Source organism: Apis florea, unplaced genomic scaffold (genome assembly GCF_048593485.1).
Source record: "Apis florea isolate Af1SG1 unplaced genomic scaffold, ASM4859348v1 contig_2897_pilon, whole genome shotgun sequence".
In the NCBI taxonomy this organism is placed as follows: Eukaryota; Metazoa; Arthropoda; class Insecta; order Hymenoptera; family Apidae; genus Apis; species Apis florea.
The window spans coordinates 2,597,007-2,616,560 of NW_028256665.1; the positions used below are offsets into that span (position 1 = coordinate 2,597,007).

Sequence of the window (19,554 nt, forward strand, 5' to 3'; positions counted from 1 at the left end):
TCTTATTTCAATAATACGGATATTCATAATTAAAGAGTGAATAAAATTATATACGTATATATAAAATTTTATTACTTTTCACGCAATGATTGCTAGCCATCGTCAGTCGATTTCAGGAAAATGGTACGTAAAGTTAGAGTGTGGGAGCAGTGTGCCAAGCTCGGGTGTCGGAGGCGTCCCGGGACGTTTTCCCTAGTGTAGGCTTTTTGCGCCCGAGCGTTATGCGTGAGAATCGTTGAATGAGTGTGTTGGTATGCCTGCTTTGCCATATTTCATTTTAAATATAGAGCTAGGCAGGATAGGTAGCATACATTCTGGTGTGTCTGTTTAATCGTAAGTAGGTAGGGCCGGGCAGGTTGCCACGGTCTCTGTTCTCGGGTAGGCGCGTTTTTCGCGTGGCAACCTGTTTCAGGAGATTGAAAAATTTGAAAAATCGAGAGCGGGGCTGAGACGAATGAATCGTCGATCGGTTATTCGTTTCTGGCTTTGCTCGTCGATCTTTCGAGTTCGCGGTCGCGGTCGCGAATGGTTTCGAAACGAACGTTGAGCTCGAGATTCTGCGCATGCGCGGACAATGATCGCTGCGATCATTGGTCGTCCATGCGCGTTCAGCTTTCGCGATTTAGTCTTTTTTTTTTTTTCCTTTTTTCTTGTTATTCGCGCGCAGGGAATCTCGAGCCTAGTTTATAAGTTTCAGCGGGCATCGCGCCCGAAGAGAGAAAGCGAAGAGGCCCGACAAATTGTCACGAAGAGGGCTGCAACGAATGGCTTCTCATTTTTTCGATCCAATTGCTTGGATCCAAAGAATGGGAAGTCATTGTTACTATTTTGTCACTGTGCTCGTTTTAGTAATATGTAGTAATTGTTGTGTCATCTGGCCGATTTGCATGCCGGCCCACCGGATCCAGTCAACCTGGGCAACTCGCGATTTTGAATTAGTGTTGCGCTAAATAAACTACGGGTTGAATTAGTGTTGCGATAAAATGATGATCGCGTTTGCTATTGTTGTTCACAAAATAGCGATTGTTTTAATTATTTTGATCCTTTTTTTTTTAAACTCGAATTTATTACATAGTATTGTAATTTATTGGTATATTTGAAATAGCTTTTGACTTGTGTAATAATAGCAAATTTTGTATTAAATTTACTCTAAGAATTAGTGTTGCGTTAATGAACGATCGCGTTGCTTAAAATAGTTGCGTTTACAAGTATTGCCCATATTTCTTTCACTTGGATTGTGAAAGTACACATGTTCCTGGACTACCTATCGCAGCTAGAAAAAGAGCTGTATTAAAAGGTGGTTATATAAGGACAGCTTCTCCTATGGCTGCAAAATTTCGTTATTAATGTTGCATAATAATGTGAGTGCATAAAATAGTTTATTAGAGTTTCACAAATTAAATTTCGAGTTACTAAAATATTCAAATCATTGACGATGTATCGCGAATCTTCCATCTTTTTTTATTTATTTATTTATTTTTGTTAAAATTGCAAATACAATAAAGCACTCTTCGCGTTTTCTTTGGAAAATTTCGTAGATTAATGTTGCAAAATAGAAAAAAATGTCCCACTCATGGTTTATTCGAGTTTACATCGAGTGGATATTTTAATATCCACTTTTCTTTTGGCCCTACTATTTGTTTTTTTCTTTTCAGCATTCCTTTATTAAAAAAAATATATTTCTTTTTCACTGACAAATGTCTTTCATTTAAAATTATGAATTACTTAACAATATTTTATTAATTTGATTTCTTTTTTTAGGTATTAAATTTTTCTTTTTTTCTTTTTTTTTTTTTTTTTTTAATATAAATTAGCTTTTAAGTTTTAATCCTGTAGTTAAGTTTGTTACAGATATGAATTGAAGAAAAGAAACTTAAAACTCTTTGTAGGAATTTAGATTTCTAGCTGTAGATATTTCAACTACTAATAAATACTAATAAAGTAATAAACCGTACAAAGTTATGCAAAATCTCAGGAGATGTCACTGCGTTCGGTTTCTTATTTTTGATATAAGTGTAAAAATTTCAATCGAGAATCACTGAAGTTCTAACATGTTTTCTAGTTTAAATCGAATTTGTTCATTACAATAATTCAGATTACAATTCAGTATGATAAAAGTTTTATGAATAAAATTTGATTATTATTGTTTTTATAATTTAATGTTTAAATGAACGTTGTGATAGAACATGTTATAATTAATTTTCTGTAAGATTTTCATATTACATAACCTATTTATAAATATGAACAGTGCTATGTTATGTTCACCAAAATTAAGTAGACTTTCTAAAACTTGTAATATCACATTAAATAAATGGTTTTTGGAAAAAATCGTTCAATATAACAGTATAATATGTCACAATTTTCAACAATATCAAACACTGCACACAACTGTTATTCGATCAGAAACTATTAAAGAAGTTGAAAGAAAAACTAATGACTTGGAACACTTTAGAGATTTAACAAGAACTGGTCCATCGCTCAAAGATTTTTTAGTATCTAAAACTGAAATTCCTATTGATTCTATTAACGTACCAAATATTCCTTATATACAAAATATTGATGGTTCTGATCAAAAAGGTAAATAAAAAAATAATGAATAAAATAATTAGTAGTATAACATCAAAAAAAAAGTATATTTGTATGTCTGATTTATATTCTTAATTTCTTTTAGTATATTTTGAAGTTTATGGTTGTCAAATGAATGTAAATGATACAGAAGTAATCTGGTCTATTCTGAAATCTCATGGTTACAAAAAAGTAGAAAATATAACAGAAGCTAATATAATTCTACTTATTACATGTTCTATTAGAGATAATGCAGAGCAGAAAGTATGGAATAAGTTAAATAATTTAAATTATATAAGGAAAAAAAAGAAACAACATCCTATAAAAATTGGTTTGTTAGGTAGGGGAAGAATTGTAAATTTATGGATAAATAATTTGAATATATACGTATCTTACAATAATGTTATTCATATTATAATAGGATGTATGGCAGAACGATTAAAGGATAAAATATTGGAAAGAGGAAAACTTGTTGATGTGATAGCTGGGCCAGATAGTTATAAAGATTTGCCACGATTGTTATCTATACCAGACAATGAAACTGCTATAAATGTTCTTTTATCATTTGATGAAACGTATGCAGATATTACACCAGTGAGATTGAATTCAAATTCTACCAGTGCATTTGTGTAATTTATTATTTTTTGTATAATTGTAATTATTTGTGTTATTGTAATTCATAATTAATCATAATTATTTCAAAATTTTTCTATTTTTTTAGCACAATAATGCGAGGTTGTGATAATATGTGCACTTATTGTATCGTACCATTTACAAGAGGAAGAGAAAGATCAAGACCAATCGAAAGTATAGTCAAAGAAGTTCAATCTTTATCAGACGATGGTGTAAAAGAAATAGTACTTCTTGGACAAAATGTAAATAGTTATAGAGATATATCCCAATCAGAATTTTATACTATTAATAATATGGAAACACATTTAGCAAAAGGTTTTAAAACAGTCTATAAAAATAAGAAGGGAGGACGTCGATTCTGCGATTTGTTGGACGAAGTTTCTCGTATTAATCCGGAGATGAGAATCAGGTATTAAGGGATTTACACGTTTGGAAATAATTATATATAATTACATCTTTCGTTAAATTTATGTTATCTAGATTCACATCGCCGCATCCTAAAGATTTTCCAGATGAAGTTTTACAATTAATAGCGGAGAGGCCGAATATTTGTAAAGAAATTCATTTACCTGCGCAAAGCGGTAATTCCAGGATTTTGGAAAGAATGAGGAGAGGATACACACGAGAAGCGTATATAGATTTGGTGCATCACATACGTCAAATTATCCCAAATATTTATCTTTCCAGTGATTTTATTACTGGATTTTGTGGAGAAACGGAGGAGGAATTTCAAGATACATTATCGTTGATAGAATTAGTAAAATATAACAGGGCCTTTCTCTTTTCTTACAGTATGCGAGAGGTAATAGATATTTTAAAAAATTCGTATGTTATATATATGATATTTTAAGAATTGAAAATATTTTTATTATTAATTTTAGAAAACGACTGCACATCGTCGTTATCAAGATGACGTGTCACCGAATGTGAAACAAGATCGGCTTGAAAGAATGATTTCAATATATAGAACCGAGGCGGAAAAATTGAATAAATTACAAATTGGACAATCACAACTTGTGCTTGTAGAAAAGGTAAAACAATTTACTTCTACTTAATTAACTTATGTTAGAATTATATTAATAAAATATGTAATTAATTGTAGCTCAGTAAACGATCGCACGATTCTTTTCAAACAAAAAATGATGGTAATACGCGAGTAATAATTCCTTCCATGTCCATACCTATTGGAAAATATTCACGTGACGAGAAACCAATAAAAGTTGGTGATTACGTTGTCGTAAAAATTGAAAACGCTAATTCCCATACATTAATGGGTAAACCTTTATATCATTCATCGATAACAGAATATGCATCTTCATCTGCGTTGTAAATAAAAATAAAATATGATTTTCGAAGATTTCATTTGTTATTTAATCACGCTTATTGTTGCATAGTACATTCAGTTTTGGAACGAGACATGTAAAATTTAAATTACAATGATACAGAATTAAATCGACATATTTACTAGTAATATAATAATATTGTGAATAAAAATCGAAGCATTTAGATAATAAATAGATATAATTCAATCTATCGTTGGCAGTACATGGCAATTTATAAGTAAGTAAATTTTCCTGTTACGAAGATGATATTAATCTTTCATCAGAGCGTTACATATTGATTAAAAAGAAATTATCCATACTTAATCTACTCCATTTCTCTTTTAATACTTTTATTATCTTTTTATCTTTTTAGAACTTCATCAATGAAATTTCTTCGTGACAATAAATACGATCGTGAGTCTAAAAAAAGAGATTCGGATACACTAAAAATCTTACAATATTTAACATACATATACCTACAAGATTATTTACAAAACGACAACGTTCTATTCTTCGAAACGAGAATCATTTTGTACAAGAGAATCTTAAATTTTATACATATCATTTTTAAAAAGAATTACATTAACACCTGAGCAGAGTATTTAATTTATATAAAATATCGATGTCTTTGGAAGTGTGTAAGAATTTGTTTCCAAATAATGTATTGTAGCGTTACACGTACGATGTTAAACGAGACTCGCGGTTCCAATATTAATAACACAGTTGTCGGCACCACGTTCGTAGACTGTAAGATCGTGATTTCTCGGTTGTTCCAACAGTGCAGCCAATTGTTCTCCACTGGGAAATGCTTTTGGATTAGTCGGAAGAATTACATCGCATTCTAATTGACCTAAAAAAAAAAAAATGTTCATTTTTATTTTTATAACCATTTTACAAGAATGACCAGAGGATAAAATAGGAAAATGTAAGACGGTATATCGATATAAGAGGTATTCTTGCCTGATAACGAAGGTGAAGCACCTTTGCTGGAACCATACATGCGAGTGCTATATCCGGAATCATTGTGCGCGTCATGCAAAGGCGGCGTTGGGCTATAAACCGCATTACGGGACCTATACGGCATTCTGGCGATACTGTCGTAATGCACGTGCTCCGATATCACTCCTTTCCCAGACATCCCTCCGCTCAATGCTTCTGGTTGCTCGTCATCTCCTTCGCTGCTTTCGCTGTCATTGCCTACGTTTCGATATAATTTTTATCAATCGACTTGTGAAAGGAAGAAAAAAAGATTCCAACGATTTTCCTCCATTTTACTAACATAAATATAATTTTTTCAGGTCTCTTTCTATCGGTTATAAGATGGATTCTCACCTTCGCCACGCCACGTATTTCCTACACCACCCTGCGGTTGGACCCTTTGATTTTGAGAACACTGACTGTGCTCCGGGCTGGTGGGTTCGCTGCTTCCAGAACGCGGCCCCCTCCAACCGTTGTGCATGCCAGGTACTTGTTGAAATCGCTTAATCATCTCATGAACGCTGCGCCGTCCCGAAGATTTCCACTCGTTCGATGTGTCCTCGTTCTTCCTCGCCGCGTTACTCTCGTCCTGGCACGAATTTACGCCATGATCACGAGACGATAGATCCTGCGACAATTTCAAATCAAATCACGTCATCTATATTTCGAAGCATCGAATATTACACAGTTCACTCGGGGTTCGTCGAGGTGTCGGATAAGATCATCGTTGATTCTGCTATCATCGATTTTCCATTACCATTTTATCTCCCGATCTGGTTTACAAACCTCGCGTCTGTATCTACTCCGACTCGATAATTCAAGAGGGATAAAAAAGAAAGAGAGAATAGAGATAAAACAATTATCTTCGTCTCTATAATACCGCTTGATTAAAACCCGGAGCAGACGTAGCGAGTAAGTAACCAGAGGGATCGATCCGATCTACCGCTTTTAAACACGACTAACCGTTCCCTACATCGTTCTTCGTAACGTGTCATTAGAGTCTCGCAGCTTAATCAACACCTCTCATGAACGCTTAGCGTAACTAACAAAGAGAGAAGAAGAAGAAGAAGAAGAAGAAGAAGAAGAAGAAGAAGAAGAAGAAGAAGAAGAAGAAGAAGAAGAAGAAGGAGAAGGAGGAGGACCGATTACACACTCACGCGTTGCTGATGGACCTGTTGCCTGGATCCAATGGAGGGCGAGGAGGCGGCGCCTAGCGGCGAGCTTCGATCCTGCTTGATCACCCCGTCGAACGTTTCGTTCAATCTGGCAGGCACGTCGAGCACCCTAAGCGTCGACCTCGAGACACCAGAACCGGAGGGAAGATCCCTCATCGACTTGCTTAGCCTCGGTATAGCGGGAATATCGAGATCGTCCAGGCTGCCGCGATGAATCGATGTCTCTCCCGGGATCTCGAAGCTTCTGTCGTGAGGTCTGTCGTCGAGGAGATCCTCCAACGACCTCGCCCGAGCGGGTGGAAATTGTTGCTCATTGGCGAACGTCTTCGCCGGCCTCTCGCTGTGCCTCCCTTTCCCGCCCCTCGAGAGACGCTGCTGAAGGTGCATGTGCCTCTCGTCGCACCTCGACCTCTCCGCCGCCACGCACCTAGTCAACTCCGATATCTGCCCCCTGGTCCTCCTCTCCAGATTGGCCACCTTCAGATCCAACCTTTCGTGGGCCTGATCGATGTGCGCCTTCAGCTCGGCCTTGTCCCTCTCCAGCTTCGCCTCCATGTGCCTGAAGAAGGGGGCGCAGTAGCACGTGTACCCCACCCCAACCGGCCCCTTCCTGATATTTCCCGCCAAATCGAGATAATATTGTTCCCCACGGCCAAGCGGATCAGGCGGCAACGAGTCCAAACGTGGTTGGGGAAACGCTTCCGGATCGGGATAGTAATGGCAGCCGTACGGGGACCACTGTCTACCCATCACGGCCTTCTCGAAGTGGACCTTGTTCGGCTTGCCCGACGATTTGTGCTTCTTTTTCTCCTTCTTGCCGCAGCTATCCCTGCTCCCGCTTGTCCCACTACCGGTCTTCTCTCGCTTCTTCTCGTTCTTGCTCCCGCTCTTCCCGTCGACCTTGTCGCCCGTCGCCTCCTCCTCGCGACTCTTGCTCCGGGTTCTGCTCTTGCTTCGCGCTTTACCGATTATCTCCAATATCTCCGCGAGGTTCTTGCGCCTCGCTATGTCCTTCGCTGTCTCCCCCTGCTTGTTCCTCAGGCTACGGTCGCAGCCCGCCTCCAGCAGGATCCTCGTCAGCTTTCGACGTCCCATCGCCGCCGCGATGTGCAACGCCGTGTCGCCGTTCTGCCGCACATACGAATAACGTTTCAAATATTTCCTCGCGTCCCAAACATGACTCTATCCACCGTTTCTTTTTTCTTTTTTTTTTTTTTCTTTTTTACGCGAATTTTTCAACGAGAACGATGCCTCGCGAGAAAACCTTTTTTTTCCCTTAGATTAGGTGGATCATCGTTTTAAATTAAGAATCTATTGGTTTTTTTTTATAAATCAGACACGAGAATGATGCATCGCGAGGAAATCTTTTTTTTATTTAGATTTAGATCGTTTTAAATTAGAAATCTATTGCTTTCTTTCCTAAATCAACGAGGACACAAATACGCGAGAAAACCTTTTTTTTATTTTAAATTTTAAATTAGGAATCTATTGCTTTTTCTTTTCTAAATCAACGATGCATCGCGAGGAAATCTTTTTTTTATTTAGATTAGGTGCATCATCGTTTTAAATTAGCAATCTATTGCTTTTTTTTTTTCTTTTTTTTTCTAAATCAGACGCGAGAAAACCTTTTTTTTTTCCTTAGATTAGATGGATCATCGTTTTAAATTAAGAATCTATTGGTTTTTTTTTATATAAATCAGACACGAGAATGATGCGAGGAAATCTTTTTTTTTATTTGGATTAGGATCGTTTTAAATTAGGAATCTATTGTTTTCTTTCCCTAAATCAACGAGGACACAAGAACGCGAGGAAAACCTTTTTTTTATTTAAAATTTTAAATTAGAAATCTTTCTTTCTAAATCAACGGAGACACGAGGAAATGTTTTTTACTCGGATTAGATGTTTTTGCGGAGATATTGATATTCGAGGAGGTTTTCAATCAAGAACCTATCTTTGCTTTTATAAATCTTACCTTGTTTTGATCGGACACGCGGCAAAGGGCGGAGATCAAGATCCTCGTAACACCTGCGTGCCCGTACCTCGCAGACGTGTGCAGCGGCGTATCCCCGTACTGAAATTTCGAAAAAAAATCTTTTTCCACCCATCTCAACGTGTTACACGAAACGAGGCGTAATAAAAGCGTGTCGACCGAGGCGATCGTATTTTTTAACGGCGGTTAAAAAAGCTTTGAAAGGGGAGTTGCGCGAAAGAAGAAGAAAAAAACAGAAGAGGGAAGAAAGGGAGCGAAAGTTGGCCTATTACTCACGTTGTTTTGAAGGTCGGGATTGCAACCGGCCAGCAGGAGCTCGCGGCAGCTTTGGTTGTGTCCATTTTGGCAGGCGAGGTGGAGCGGCGCGAATCCAGCGAGATTCCTCGCGTGCAAGGGCGCACGTTGGGTCCCCAGAGCCTTGGCCAGGGCGGCCACGGTCCTGCTGTAACCTCGCCACGATGCCTCGTGCAAAGCTGAATTTCCATGCTGGAACACGGTTCGACTCGCGTTAAGAGGGAACGAGAGCTGATATCGATCGATCGAAGCCTATCCTCTTTGCTCGTCGTCGACGGTCACGAGTCGGAGATCGACGGATGGAGAAAGAGAAAGGAGGAGAGACGCGGTCGGTTTGAAAAAGAGGGGAAAAAGAAGGGGAAGGGATTTGCGGAAGATGCAGAAGGGGATATCGGCGGCGGCCTGTTGGTCGTAATCGGATACGAAATCGGGCAAAACGACGACGACAGATCGTTAATCACCGTTTTCCACGTTCACGATTCGTAGGCTATCTGTCGGATGACTCGTAATGACGATTAATTGATTTATTTCGCTCGGAGGGATGGGTGAGGTTGATCAGGCTCGAGTAACGAGTAAGTTGCCTCGTTCCTTTCCTTTTTCTGGACATATTTCTCGTGTGAATTAATTATGATCGTTTTTCGTTTTCATTTTTTTTTTTTTTTTTTTTTTTTTTAGAGTACGTCACGTGGCGGATGACGTGACGCTGAATTAAAATTACAAAGATAAAGAATTTTCTTGGGTAGAAAGAAGAGGTATCGAAACGATATAATACGAGAGATAAAAAATGAGAAACGAAATTCTGTGCAATTAGTTGAGAGAATTAAGGCGAGTTAACGGTAGTAATTTGTTAAGTTAAGTTGAGTTGCTTACGCGCGAGATCGAGAAGGAATGAAACGTGATAAACGGCGATTCCCCTCCCTCCCGCGATATTCTCTGCGCGATAAAATTATATTTGCAGCCTGGTAAACATGCCAATCGTACAAGTTAGCGCGTACACGAACGCGTAAACGTCCGGAAGGGAAGGGAAGGGAAGGTAAATGGAGACGTGAAACCGTTCGAACGTACCTCCGGGAACTCAGCCAAGCTTATCGTGGGCGGTTCCCTTCAGGGTGGGTAATGTCGTACACGTAACGTCGCAAAATGCCTATTCAATTTAGATCAGGACGGTGCGTGCGTCGTTTCGTTCGCCACTCGTCCGGATAAACGTCGACGATATCCCGATTTTCTGCATTTTTGCGTTCGAATAATCGTTCAGCCCCCCATGTGCGTTCCATTTCTCTTCGAAACATCCAATTTTTCTACGAGTCTACGAGTGAAAGATCCCCGTTGAATTTTTCAAGCGAATTCTTCTTTTAATTTTCTTTTTTTTTTTTTACAGCTCTCTTGCGATTTTGTACCTTCTAAGACTCTACCAAGAAATTTCTTGGAAGAGATATTTTTCCCTGGCATTTTAATCCTTCGGTTTACGATCTTTTCTTCTTTTTTTTTTTTCCTTCGATTTTTAGATATTGAGATGCAATATTCGACAATATTTAATCGTGAATTATATTTATTCTAGTAATCTTTAAGAAGAATTTCTTTCTTAAGAATCGAATTGAAATTAGATTTTGGCTGGATATCATGGCAAGGATAATAAATATAATACCGTTATACGTAACGTGTCATCACCTTCGGTATTTGAGGTATAATCTGTAATCTTGGTTACATTAGTCCTATCTTTAACTTGAAACGATGTTGGAATAAAGGCTCGTAAAATCAATGGGACAGAATAAAATCCAGCCACACGGGATTGTAAGATTAAAATTTTACACGAAATTGGATTTATGATTTTCCTTTTTTTTTTTTTTTTTTTTTTTTTCTTTTGTTTGGTTAATAAAAATATACAAACAAATTCGATGATGCAAAAATATATCGTTCCATATCGGCCTCTTCTTCTGATGACATAAACAATGGAATATTTTATTTAGTTTCGATTGTTAATAATCGTGGGATTTGAAAGTTATCCATTTTTTCTCGTTTTATCGTTACATCATTGCTTCGAGCAATCAATTCATAACGATCATTAGCTCCCATCAGAATGAAAAGGCAACGATCAATCATAATCTTTTTTCCTCGTTAGGGAGGCAAACTCCGATTGCAAAAGATCGAATAAGAAAAAAATCTAACGAATCGAATACGCTTCGTGATTTCGAGTCGATTCGAAATCACTTAACGCTATTAAATCGAAACCTACGGATTTGAACGTAGGTATGCGTTATCGGCATACAGAAATACAATCGCCTATTTATTTTCATTGTAAAAAAAAAAAATTCGCTTCGAGAAACAGATATCTGATAATTAAAAAAATAAATCGAGCAACAAGGAATAATCGAGAAATAGGGAAAAGAGAAAGGTTGAAAAAAAAAAAAAACTCCAACAACAATAACGTACGAAATAATACCGCGGTTGTTGCCGCCTATCTGCTCCATCAAGCTTGTCCATTAATGAAAATTTACTTTTTCCTCGGTTATCCAAGTTGTACGTTATCAAATCGAGGGAAAATTACCGGCGAATACGGTATTTCTCGATTTTCTCCCTTTGCACGGGCAATTTGCCGCTGGTATCCCGCGGCGAGAGGCCAAGCCCACGTATCGGTTCCACCACGGTGACGTCGATCATCTCCGGGTCGCCGTACTACCACCTTTTCCTTCTCGCCACTTTTTTTTTCTCGCGCGGTTAAACTTTTTACCATCGTGTTCACCTACGACTATGTTCACGAAGTATATCGCGAATTCCAAGAAATAAATTCGGGAGAAATTTCGAGGTGTTCGAGGCGAGTTTGTGGATAAGAAAAGAAAAGATAGAATTCACAACACCAATTTACCAATTCTTCAAAAACCGCCGCCAATAGTTTGTCAAGCCAATCAGGTTCCATCTGTTCATTGGTATACACACTGCATCTTTCTCATTCATGCCACTCCGCTCGGTGTTCAATCACACGGAGAGGATACACGAGCAAATCGGTATTCTTCCTTTCGAACGGTCTCGATTTAATCAAATAACGATCCCTCGAACGAATGAATTTTCCACGAGACGTATTTTCATCGGGAGCGGCTCGTGATAGGTGCCGCCGGTTTGCCACCATCTATGATTTATCGTATATTTATTCAAGGCTGTTGAACCCTTGTTCAGCTTTTCCCCCTTGCTTTCACTGTTCCATCCTTCGGCTGGCCCTGAAAGGCGCGATCACGAAGACGTGGACGACGACGAGCAGGATGGGTCAAGCCTGGCCTCTCGAGGCGACCGCTCCAAGGGTCATCACGATGCTATCGCTCAACCGGAGGAAGAGAACGTTGGCCGTCGAAGCGCGTGGACGTACGTGCACGCTCTCTCGGACCTCCGCAGGACTCGGAAGTAGCCGCGAGAACGGCCATGCATCATCCCATTTTTTCCTATCGCCGATATCCTCGTCCATTGTCCTCTCTCGGGTTTTTCTGATTTTTTTCTCTCTCTTGAGAGAGAGAGAGAGAGAGAGAGAGAGAGGTTGCTCGATTAAGTTTGGGATAAAAATATCTTTATTTCTTCAGTATTACAACATCTTTGGAAATTTGGAATCGTGAATTTTTTTACTTAGTACTTAGAACTTTCCTGACAGTTATGGAAATCTAATAATAAGAAAGTGAGATCGGAAATCATTGAAAATGGCTCTCCACGTTGTAGTCGCCAACTATTCCAAATATCGTGAAGAATAATTTAATGAAAAGGTGAGATCGAAAATCGTCGCGAGAACAACCATCTTCGTTCGTCTGATCTTCGGATAATAGAGTTTAGAATCGATTTAGAAATCTAGATTCTGGGACGATTTAATGTAAAAAATTCGCAAAAAAAAAGTAGCCGCCAACTTGGAGCTCTTATAAATTTAATTTACAATAAAGAAAAAAAAAGAAATATTCGGATGATAATCAGTTGTAAAATGTAAAATGTACGTGGTGCGTGGATCGATCCACGGAGAAAGATAATTTAAAACAAATTTCGCTATTGTCATTTTCGTATCAACCGGGTGGAACCAGGCTCGAGTACATAACGTATTGTCACGGTGACTGCTCGAACATCGAGAGCGAGATCGTGTCGGAATGCAAGGAGTAAGAATTTCCTGTAACCCGTTCGCGATGATTATCGGGAAGCATGTTCACGTTGGTACGAGCAAAGACAATTTCGTGAACGGACTACGTAAATAATAAATCTTCCTTAAATTTCTCCATCCCCCTCGATCCCTCGTCTCGATAATAGGCAACCAATTTATCCAATTCTTCCTTATTTAATTTCTCTTAGAAAACAGAAAAAAAGAAAAAACAGAAAATTTCCTTCTTAGAACACTTTTTTTTATCTCTTCGATCGCGAGTGAAGTAAATAAGATTCTCCAACCGTAATCAACAACAACAAAATTAAATGTTTCTTTCACGAGAAAAAAAGAAAAATCAAAAGAAATTAATCGTGTCACACAATCCAGATAAATTTATTTTTTCTTTTTACAGGAACCTATGCGCTCGAGCGATATCCCATTATCCTCGTGTCGTCAACAGCCTCGAGCCGTATCCTATTACCCGCTCGTCAGTTCCTATGTTCCTTAGAACATTACACCTTTATCCAGCTAAGATCATCCATCTATCGGGACGTGTTATGCGTAATAAACCAGTGAACTTCATCAAAATCCCTGATCGACGCGCTCCAGGCTTCCCAGGCCAAGGAGGAAAGAAAACTTCAAGAAGACTAATCGCCGAAGTGTGGTCCTCGAAGGTTGGATCGCGGGAAAACCCTTAACACAATCGCCACGAGTGCCATTAAAGAGTTCCTTCGGTCTCTCTCTTTCTCTCTCGTTTCCTCCTCCTTCTCGTGACTTTCTCGCCGGTGCATTATGGATCCACGATCGATTCCATCGATCCGGAAGATCGTGCTCAATTTAACGGATAAGGATGAATCTCGTTAAAACGTAAGATCGTATATTTTATACCATCGAGGAATAAAATACCGATGATATGGAATTTAAAAAAATCTTTTTTTCTTTTTCAGAATTCAAAAGCGAAGAAAGGACTAGTAGTAGAATATTCAGGAATCGTTGAAAATGGTAAAAAATCAAGAGAAGAGAAATTGTTGTATCGCGTGAAATACGTGATTTTTCACGTAAGACGGTATCACATTATTCAAAGAAGACGAATCACTTCGTTCGATCCTTAAGGCGATCCATCCGTTTGAAAGTAAAATACAAATTGCCGCGAGAGTTTGCGTTTATCGATACCATCGATCCAACAGGGACGACAACGACTAAACTTAATTAAAATCTTAGGATGCAATTTGTCCTTTTTGCGAGGAAAAATAAATAGCATTTTTCTCCAATAAAAGAAGAGCGCGCGAAACGAGAATACTCAATAATCGCGACAGAGCCTTCCTCCTCTCTTCCTTTCTATAATTATTCATTCATTCACGCCCGTACATCTCTCCGTCTCAAACTCACACCACCAAACTATCAACGTCAACCAATCATCGTATTTGCATATCCCCACAGTCGATATCTTTAAATATCCACATTCTACATTCTTTAAATATATCAAACCACCTTCTTCTCGAACTTGAAAAAACTTGCGATCATCGCGTACCTCATTCGCACGTTCTAATCATAGCGAGCGACCATCTCCGCTCCCATTTCCTGCGCCCTTCGCGTTCCCTTCACGCGTCTATCCTCGTCCACGCAGAAAGACACTGTTCCTGCCCTATTCCGCGAGACAAGGAAAATGACGAAGAAAAAGAAGAGGAGGATGGTCGCATCACGCGTTTATTCAGGCCGCGGATCGATTCGATCGATCCATCAGTGGGTCGCATCGTGCGTAATAACGAGAGACGAGATACAGGCGGAGGACGCGTGTACACGGCGCGCAGGCCGTGTTGCGCTCGCGCGAGCGTCGCGTGTGCCCACGGTTCATTGACCAGCGAGGCGTTCGCCAGCCACGGCCGGCTTCTCCTCTCTTCTCCCTGGCGAGGGAAGCTCGAATGCCGCCTCCTTCCTCCCTTCCACCGTGGCCAGCCACGGTTTTTTCCCCCCTCCCGCGCGTATACAACACACATCGTCTGCCGGACGAGAGCGTGTGCGGTTTGCCCGATCCTCGCTCGGGGAATAAACCACAATGTAGAGGGCCAGGGGCGGACGAGCCGAGCTTCCTTCCAACTTTCCTCCAATTTTAATCTGAGAGGTGTCTTTATTTATTTCGAGGAATGTACTTTTTTTTTTTTTTTTTTTTTTGATTGGAGGAAGGTAAAAGGGTTGAGAGTCTTCGATCGGTTCTTTTTACTTTTGCAACTCGGTCGAGGTATTTTTCGAATAGAGTTTGGAAGTACGGTGGATCGGGTTCTTCGACAGATCTCGCGATTCGAGCGTAATCATTTGGAATTCGTATCGTCTCGTTCGATTTTTCGCCACGGTGTTCAAAAACGTTTGGTCTGGATTCGATCGTATACGGGAATGGATCGGAGCGAAGAATTTTGGGTTTGGTCTGGATGAGGCCCGAGCGGTGGGAAAGGGATCGGTAATGAATGTGCGTCGAGGTGAAGTTCAAGTATAGTCAGGGAGACTCGAATGCCTGGGTGTTGCGATCTATGGCCCCTGTTTCGTGATAGAGGCTGGTTCTCGCTTCGAGAAAGTATCCCGTGGGAATGATTGGAGGATGTAGGTGAACTTCTCCGTTTTCCTTGTAAAAAATAAGAACGAAAAAAAAAAAAAAAGAACTGTCGAATTTTCCAATTCAAGAATCGAAAAATCTAAAGGTTAAGCTCACATTACACGTGGTTCAATAAGCTTGGAAAATTAGCCTCGAACGTTGAAAAAGTAAGCAGTTAAAAACAAAGTTAAAAAGAATGCTTGAATAATTTAACGTTTATTCGTATGTGATATAAAATTCTTCTATACAAACTTCAATCGTACGAATTTTACCCGATCAATGCCGAAAATGTTACAGGACGTCCAGGTGGCGGGGACAAGATCTGACAAGATGCAAAGGGGAAGATTTCTTGATGCGTCCCTGACACGTACCACTCGGAAAGCCGATCGGTGGCTTTGTAAAGAAGATCCTTGCTCGAGGCATTGTTGCATGTGCATAATATGCGTCGGCCATTATACCGACTCGCGCCACGGCTCTCTTCTCGTCGTTTCTTTTCGCTTCGCCGCATTTTTCTCCGATTATATTCGAATCGCTCCTTTCGACCGTGCATCACATTCACAATTTGGATTTTCGCATTCGTGTAATAATAATATTCGTGGGAGAGGGAGAGGTAGATTGAAGAAAGGTTGTAATGGTTAATATTCGAAAGATAATGACGCGTATACGGTACGCGTGAACCTTGAACGTTTTATGGCATGCATTACGTTACGCGTGGAATTTTTGAGATTAGTCGGAGATTGGATGTGTATTGTTATAGTTTTCGAGTAGTAACGCGGTTCTTTTATTTTTCAATAGGCATGGATAACGTTCCGAACGTTTGCTATTAAAGTTTCTCATTATTATTACGTTTACGATGGAGAGTATTGGAATTTTCTTCGATCCTCTCTGAAAGATATTCTCGCCCCGAGAATAGGATATTGAGATCGATGCGATCAAAACGTTGGATTTTATGCGAGAGGCGTTATGAGAATGCTGATCACGCGATCGCTCGACTCGACTCGGGTATGCGGGACAATGTTGCGAGAGATGGTGGAAATTCTGAGCAGCCAAGTTGTGGACAATCCTTTCCCGACCTTCGCTTCGTTGATGATTCTTGCAAATGAAAAAAAAGGAAAGAAAGAAGTAAAATAGAATTCCTCCCCCTTATTCGAACTCATTCGACCGACTAAACACTTCCTTAACCCCCTCGAATCCAGTCTCATCTTTGTGGAAAATCCTTTCCCAACCTATCTTTTCAAACCTTCGCTTCGTTGATGATTCTTGCAAATGAAAAAAAAGAAAGGAAGAAGTAAAATAGAATTCCTTCCCCTTATTCGAACTCATTCGACCGACTAAACACTTCTTCACTCCCCTCGAATCCATCTTTTCATCCTTGTCGAAAAGAAGAGACCGCTAAGATCGAGAGAGAGGTTTTCATCGATCGACCACGACGTGAAAATTTGATATCGAAAAAAGAGAGGAGAAAGGGTGGAATAAATGGGGAACACGAGGTCGCTCAATCCGGTAGGTGCGATATCTGATCGGTGGCAAGATTTAAAATACACACAGTGTTTTCGCAACCGCAACTCGTTCGCGGTTTTACAGCCATGGAGGGAGGGGGAAGGAGGAGGGAGAGGAGGGGGAGGAATTCAGATCGTTTCCAACGTGGATGTTTATTCGTCGTTTGGTTCCCCTTCGATGATTCAAGAACAACGCCTCGCCGTTTGGTCAGGCTTTATTACAAGACGGTACGCTCGCTGTTTGTTCGAGCTAAACTGAGACAATGGTCCGTGGTGTGACCACGGCGCCACAGGGACGAGTGTAACAACGGTTATCGCTTGTAAGTTTTTAATAATGGATAGTTGGGCGAGTAACAGTTCGCTCGATGGATTTATCGACGATGGATTTTTCGCGTTAAGAATTTATATAATAAGAATGATATGAGATTGATCTTTGACGAGGTATGAAATCGATATTTATATTATAATATGCTGTCGATCAATCTTTGATTCAATCTTTACGATCATTTCGAAATTTTTCTTCCACGAGCAGCGTGGCTCAGATTGGCTACGTTTTCTTCATTTTCTGAATATTTTGCTATGAATATCCAAACGTTTAATTGTAGGGGTTAAAAGATGGAAAAGGAAATTTACGCCACGCGTATTTACGTAAATTGTAAAAATATTAAAATAGGGAGGCGCCATATAAAACATTGCTGGATCGGAATCTGCGCAAGTTCTATGCATCACCATCCTTCTCGACGATCTATAACGTATATTTCAAGGGGGAGGGGAGGGAAAAAAGGAAGAATCGCTTGAATTTCCCCGACAAAGGAGTTTTGTTTCGAGAACCGGTGCTCGAATCGAACGAAATCGATTCTCCTTTTACTTCGATTTGCTTTCGAAGGGCATCCGCTTCTTTTCCGAGCCAGCTGCGCCGTGTCGCCGCTGAGATTGATCATCGCTGTCCGTTCTGGCACGCTGAAAATTACGGAAACAGATTCCGGTTTCTAAGCGCGCGCAAAAATCGCGAAAAATCGAGCACGTTGTGGTGCCCTGATCTTCAGGATCAGGATCGTAGCTCCTCGACTAGTCTCCTCTTTTCTCTCTTCCTCTCCTTCTCGCTCGCCTGTTCGTAAGAGCGAATACCGGTCGCAAAACGCTAAGTACAAAATTGCCAGAGATTTACAAGACCTCCCTTACCGTTTCCTCCCTTTTTTTTTTTTTTTTTTCACCTTCTCGAATACGATAGCTCGTTGACGTTAATGTTATTCATCGTGGATGAAATGGAACGGCAAACACCGTGAAATTAATACGAAGATAAATTTACAATTAGATTGGAAATGAAAATCGTGTCCTTTTTACCAATTCGACAAAACGCTAGATTCGAAATTCCGTACCGAGCAGTTAACATTTTTCCAACACTGTTCAACCAACGACTCTCTTGCTTCGAGCGAACGACTCGAAACTCGAAGCGTAACGAATGCTCGCGCATTATCATTCCACGCGACACGCGTTTCGAAGCGGAGAGAAAGAATGTTCGGAAAGGAGAAAATTAAAAAGGTGAACAAAAAATGAAAGAAAAAGCATAGAAAAAGAAGGAAAGAAAGAAAAATTTGCAATGGGGTCTCGTTCCCCATATGTACACGGCTGCTTTGTACCAGCTCGGAGGAGACGTAGCAGCACACACGGACAAATGCGCGCACGCCCACGAAGCGGCAACCGCCAGCTTCTAAATCACCGGTTAAAAGCTGGCATTGTTAACTTGTGACGTTTCCACCGGTCGCAATGTATCAGCCGACACCGAGAATATCCGTTTACGCGAGACCCATTTTCTGGCGTTTAAACCCGAGCCGAGCGAAAGAATGCGCGGAAGCACGGTCGAATCGAGGTGGTGTCCTCGAGAGGGACCAGAGCTATCCAGAAGCGAGGAAAGTGGTTTGCAGGGACGGCGATTGTATCGAAGGGCGATAAGCACTTTACGAAGCATTGTCTTGCTTGCGGTTTTTGAAACTCCATCTTGTTGGAGTTTGCGCGACAGGATGATTGGAAATGTGGAAGGTGGAAGATTTGCTACAAGTTTTGGTGGAATTTGTGCAGACGAAAAGAAAACGTTGAAATATTTGAACAGGTATGATCGAGGATGGAAAGAATTTGAGAGCACGAGAATTTATTGTGATATTTGTAGTATTTTTAAGAATTTACAAACGGAAGGGATTTGTGATAGTAAAAAAGAAAAAAAAAATAAATAAATAAATATGTCGTGGACAGACGAAACGCTGCAATTTATGAATCAAGACAGTTTTTTTACATGGTTACACAGGAGACAATGTGGCAACGATGGTGAGGGGAGTCGGTTGAAGATCAAATCGCAAGAAGATCGTTTAGAACAACGCTCACTTCGAATAACACCCATCGCTCACTGAAATG

General features: G+C 40.0%; 2 protein-coding genes and 1 long non-coding RNA gene across 12 annotated transcripts in view; 2 read left to right on the forward strand and 1 right to left on the reverse strand.

The window, feature by feature from the left end:
* The first annotated feature begins 1,985 nt into the window (after nucleotides 1–1,985).
* LOC100864723 (CDK5RAP1-like protein) lies at nucleotides 1,986–4,555 on the forward strand. The gene is made up of 7 exons (XM_003695193.4): nucleotides 1,986–2,577; nucleotides 2,672–2,905; nucleotides 2,987–3,194; nucleotides 3,287–3,607; nucleotides 3,679–4,000; nucleotides 4,080–4,229; nucleotides 4,301–4,555. Exons 1-7 carry the CDS (start codon nucleotides 2,241–2,243, stop codon nucleotides 4,526–4,528), a joined length of 1,800 nt encoding a protein of 599 aa, XP_003695241.3. The 5' UTR covers nucleotides 1,986–2,240; the 3' UTR covers nucleotides 4,529–4,555.
* Nucleotides 4,546–19,554, reverse strand: part of dgo (ankyrin repeat domain containing protein 6 diego) — a 112,829-nt gene continuing 97,820 nt past the window's right edge. For all 10 annotated transcript variants that reach the window (XM_086907562.1, XM_086907564.1, XM_086907560.1 and 7 more), the window contains 6 exons: nucleotides 8,940–9,149; nucleotides 8,646–8,744; nucleotides 6,656–7,801; nucleotides 5,853–6,126; nucleotides 5,481–5,717; nucleotides 4,546–5,370 (listed from right to left, as the gene is read on the reverse strand). In XM_086907562.1, coding sequence (XP_086763688.1) covers nucleotides 5,207–5,370; nucleotides 5,481–5,717; nucleotides 5,853–6,126; nucleotides 6,656–7,801; nucleotides 8,646–8,744; nucleotides 8,940–9,149 — 2,130 coding nt within the window. In that variant the 3' untranslated portion in view covers nucleotides 4,546–5,206. The remainder of the gene's footprint in view (nucleotides 5,371–5,480; nucleotides 5,718–5,852; nucleotides 6,127–6,655; nucleotides 7,802–8,645; nucleotides 8,745–8,939; nucleotides 9,150–19,554) is intronic.
* On the forward strand, nucleotides 5,869–15,678 carry LOC147657721 (uncharacterized). The gene is made up of 3 exons (XR_015291929.1): nucleotides 5,869–5,984; nucleotides 13,472–13,926; nucleotides 14,007–15,678. It is a non-coding gene; the product is annotated as an uncharacterized LOC147657721 (long non-coding RNA).

Bases quoted from the DNA above. Each gene is read 5' to 3' on its own strand.
- LOC100864723 (XM_003695193.4), top strand. From the start codon at position 2,241: ATGAACAGTGCTATGTTATGTTCACCAAAATTAAGTAGACTTTCTAAA. The intron at 2,578-2,671 runs GTAAATAAAAAA...AATTTCTTTTAG, and splicing joins TGATGGTTCTGATCAAAAAG to TATATTTTGAAGTTTATGGT. The intron at 2,906-2,986 runs GTAGGGGAAGAA...ATATTATAATAG, and splicing joins TATAAAAATTGGTTTGTTAG to GATGTATGGCAGAACGATTA.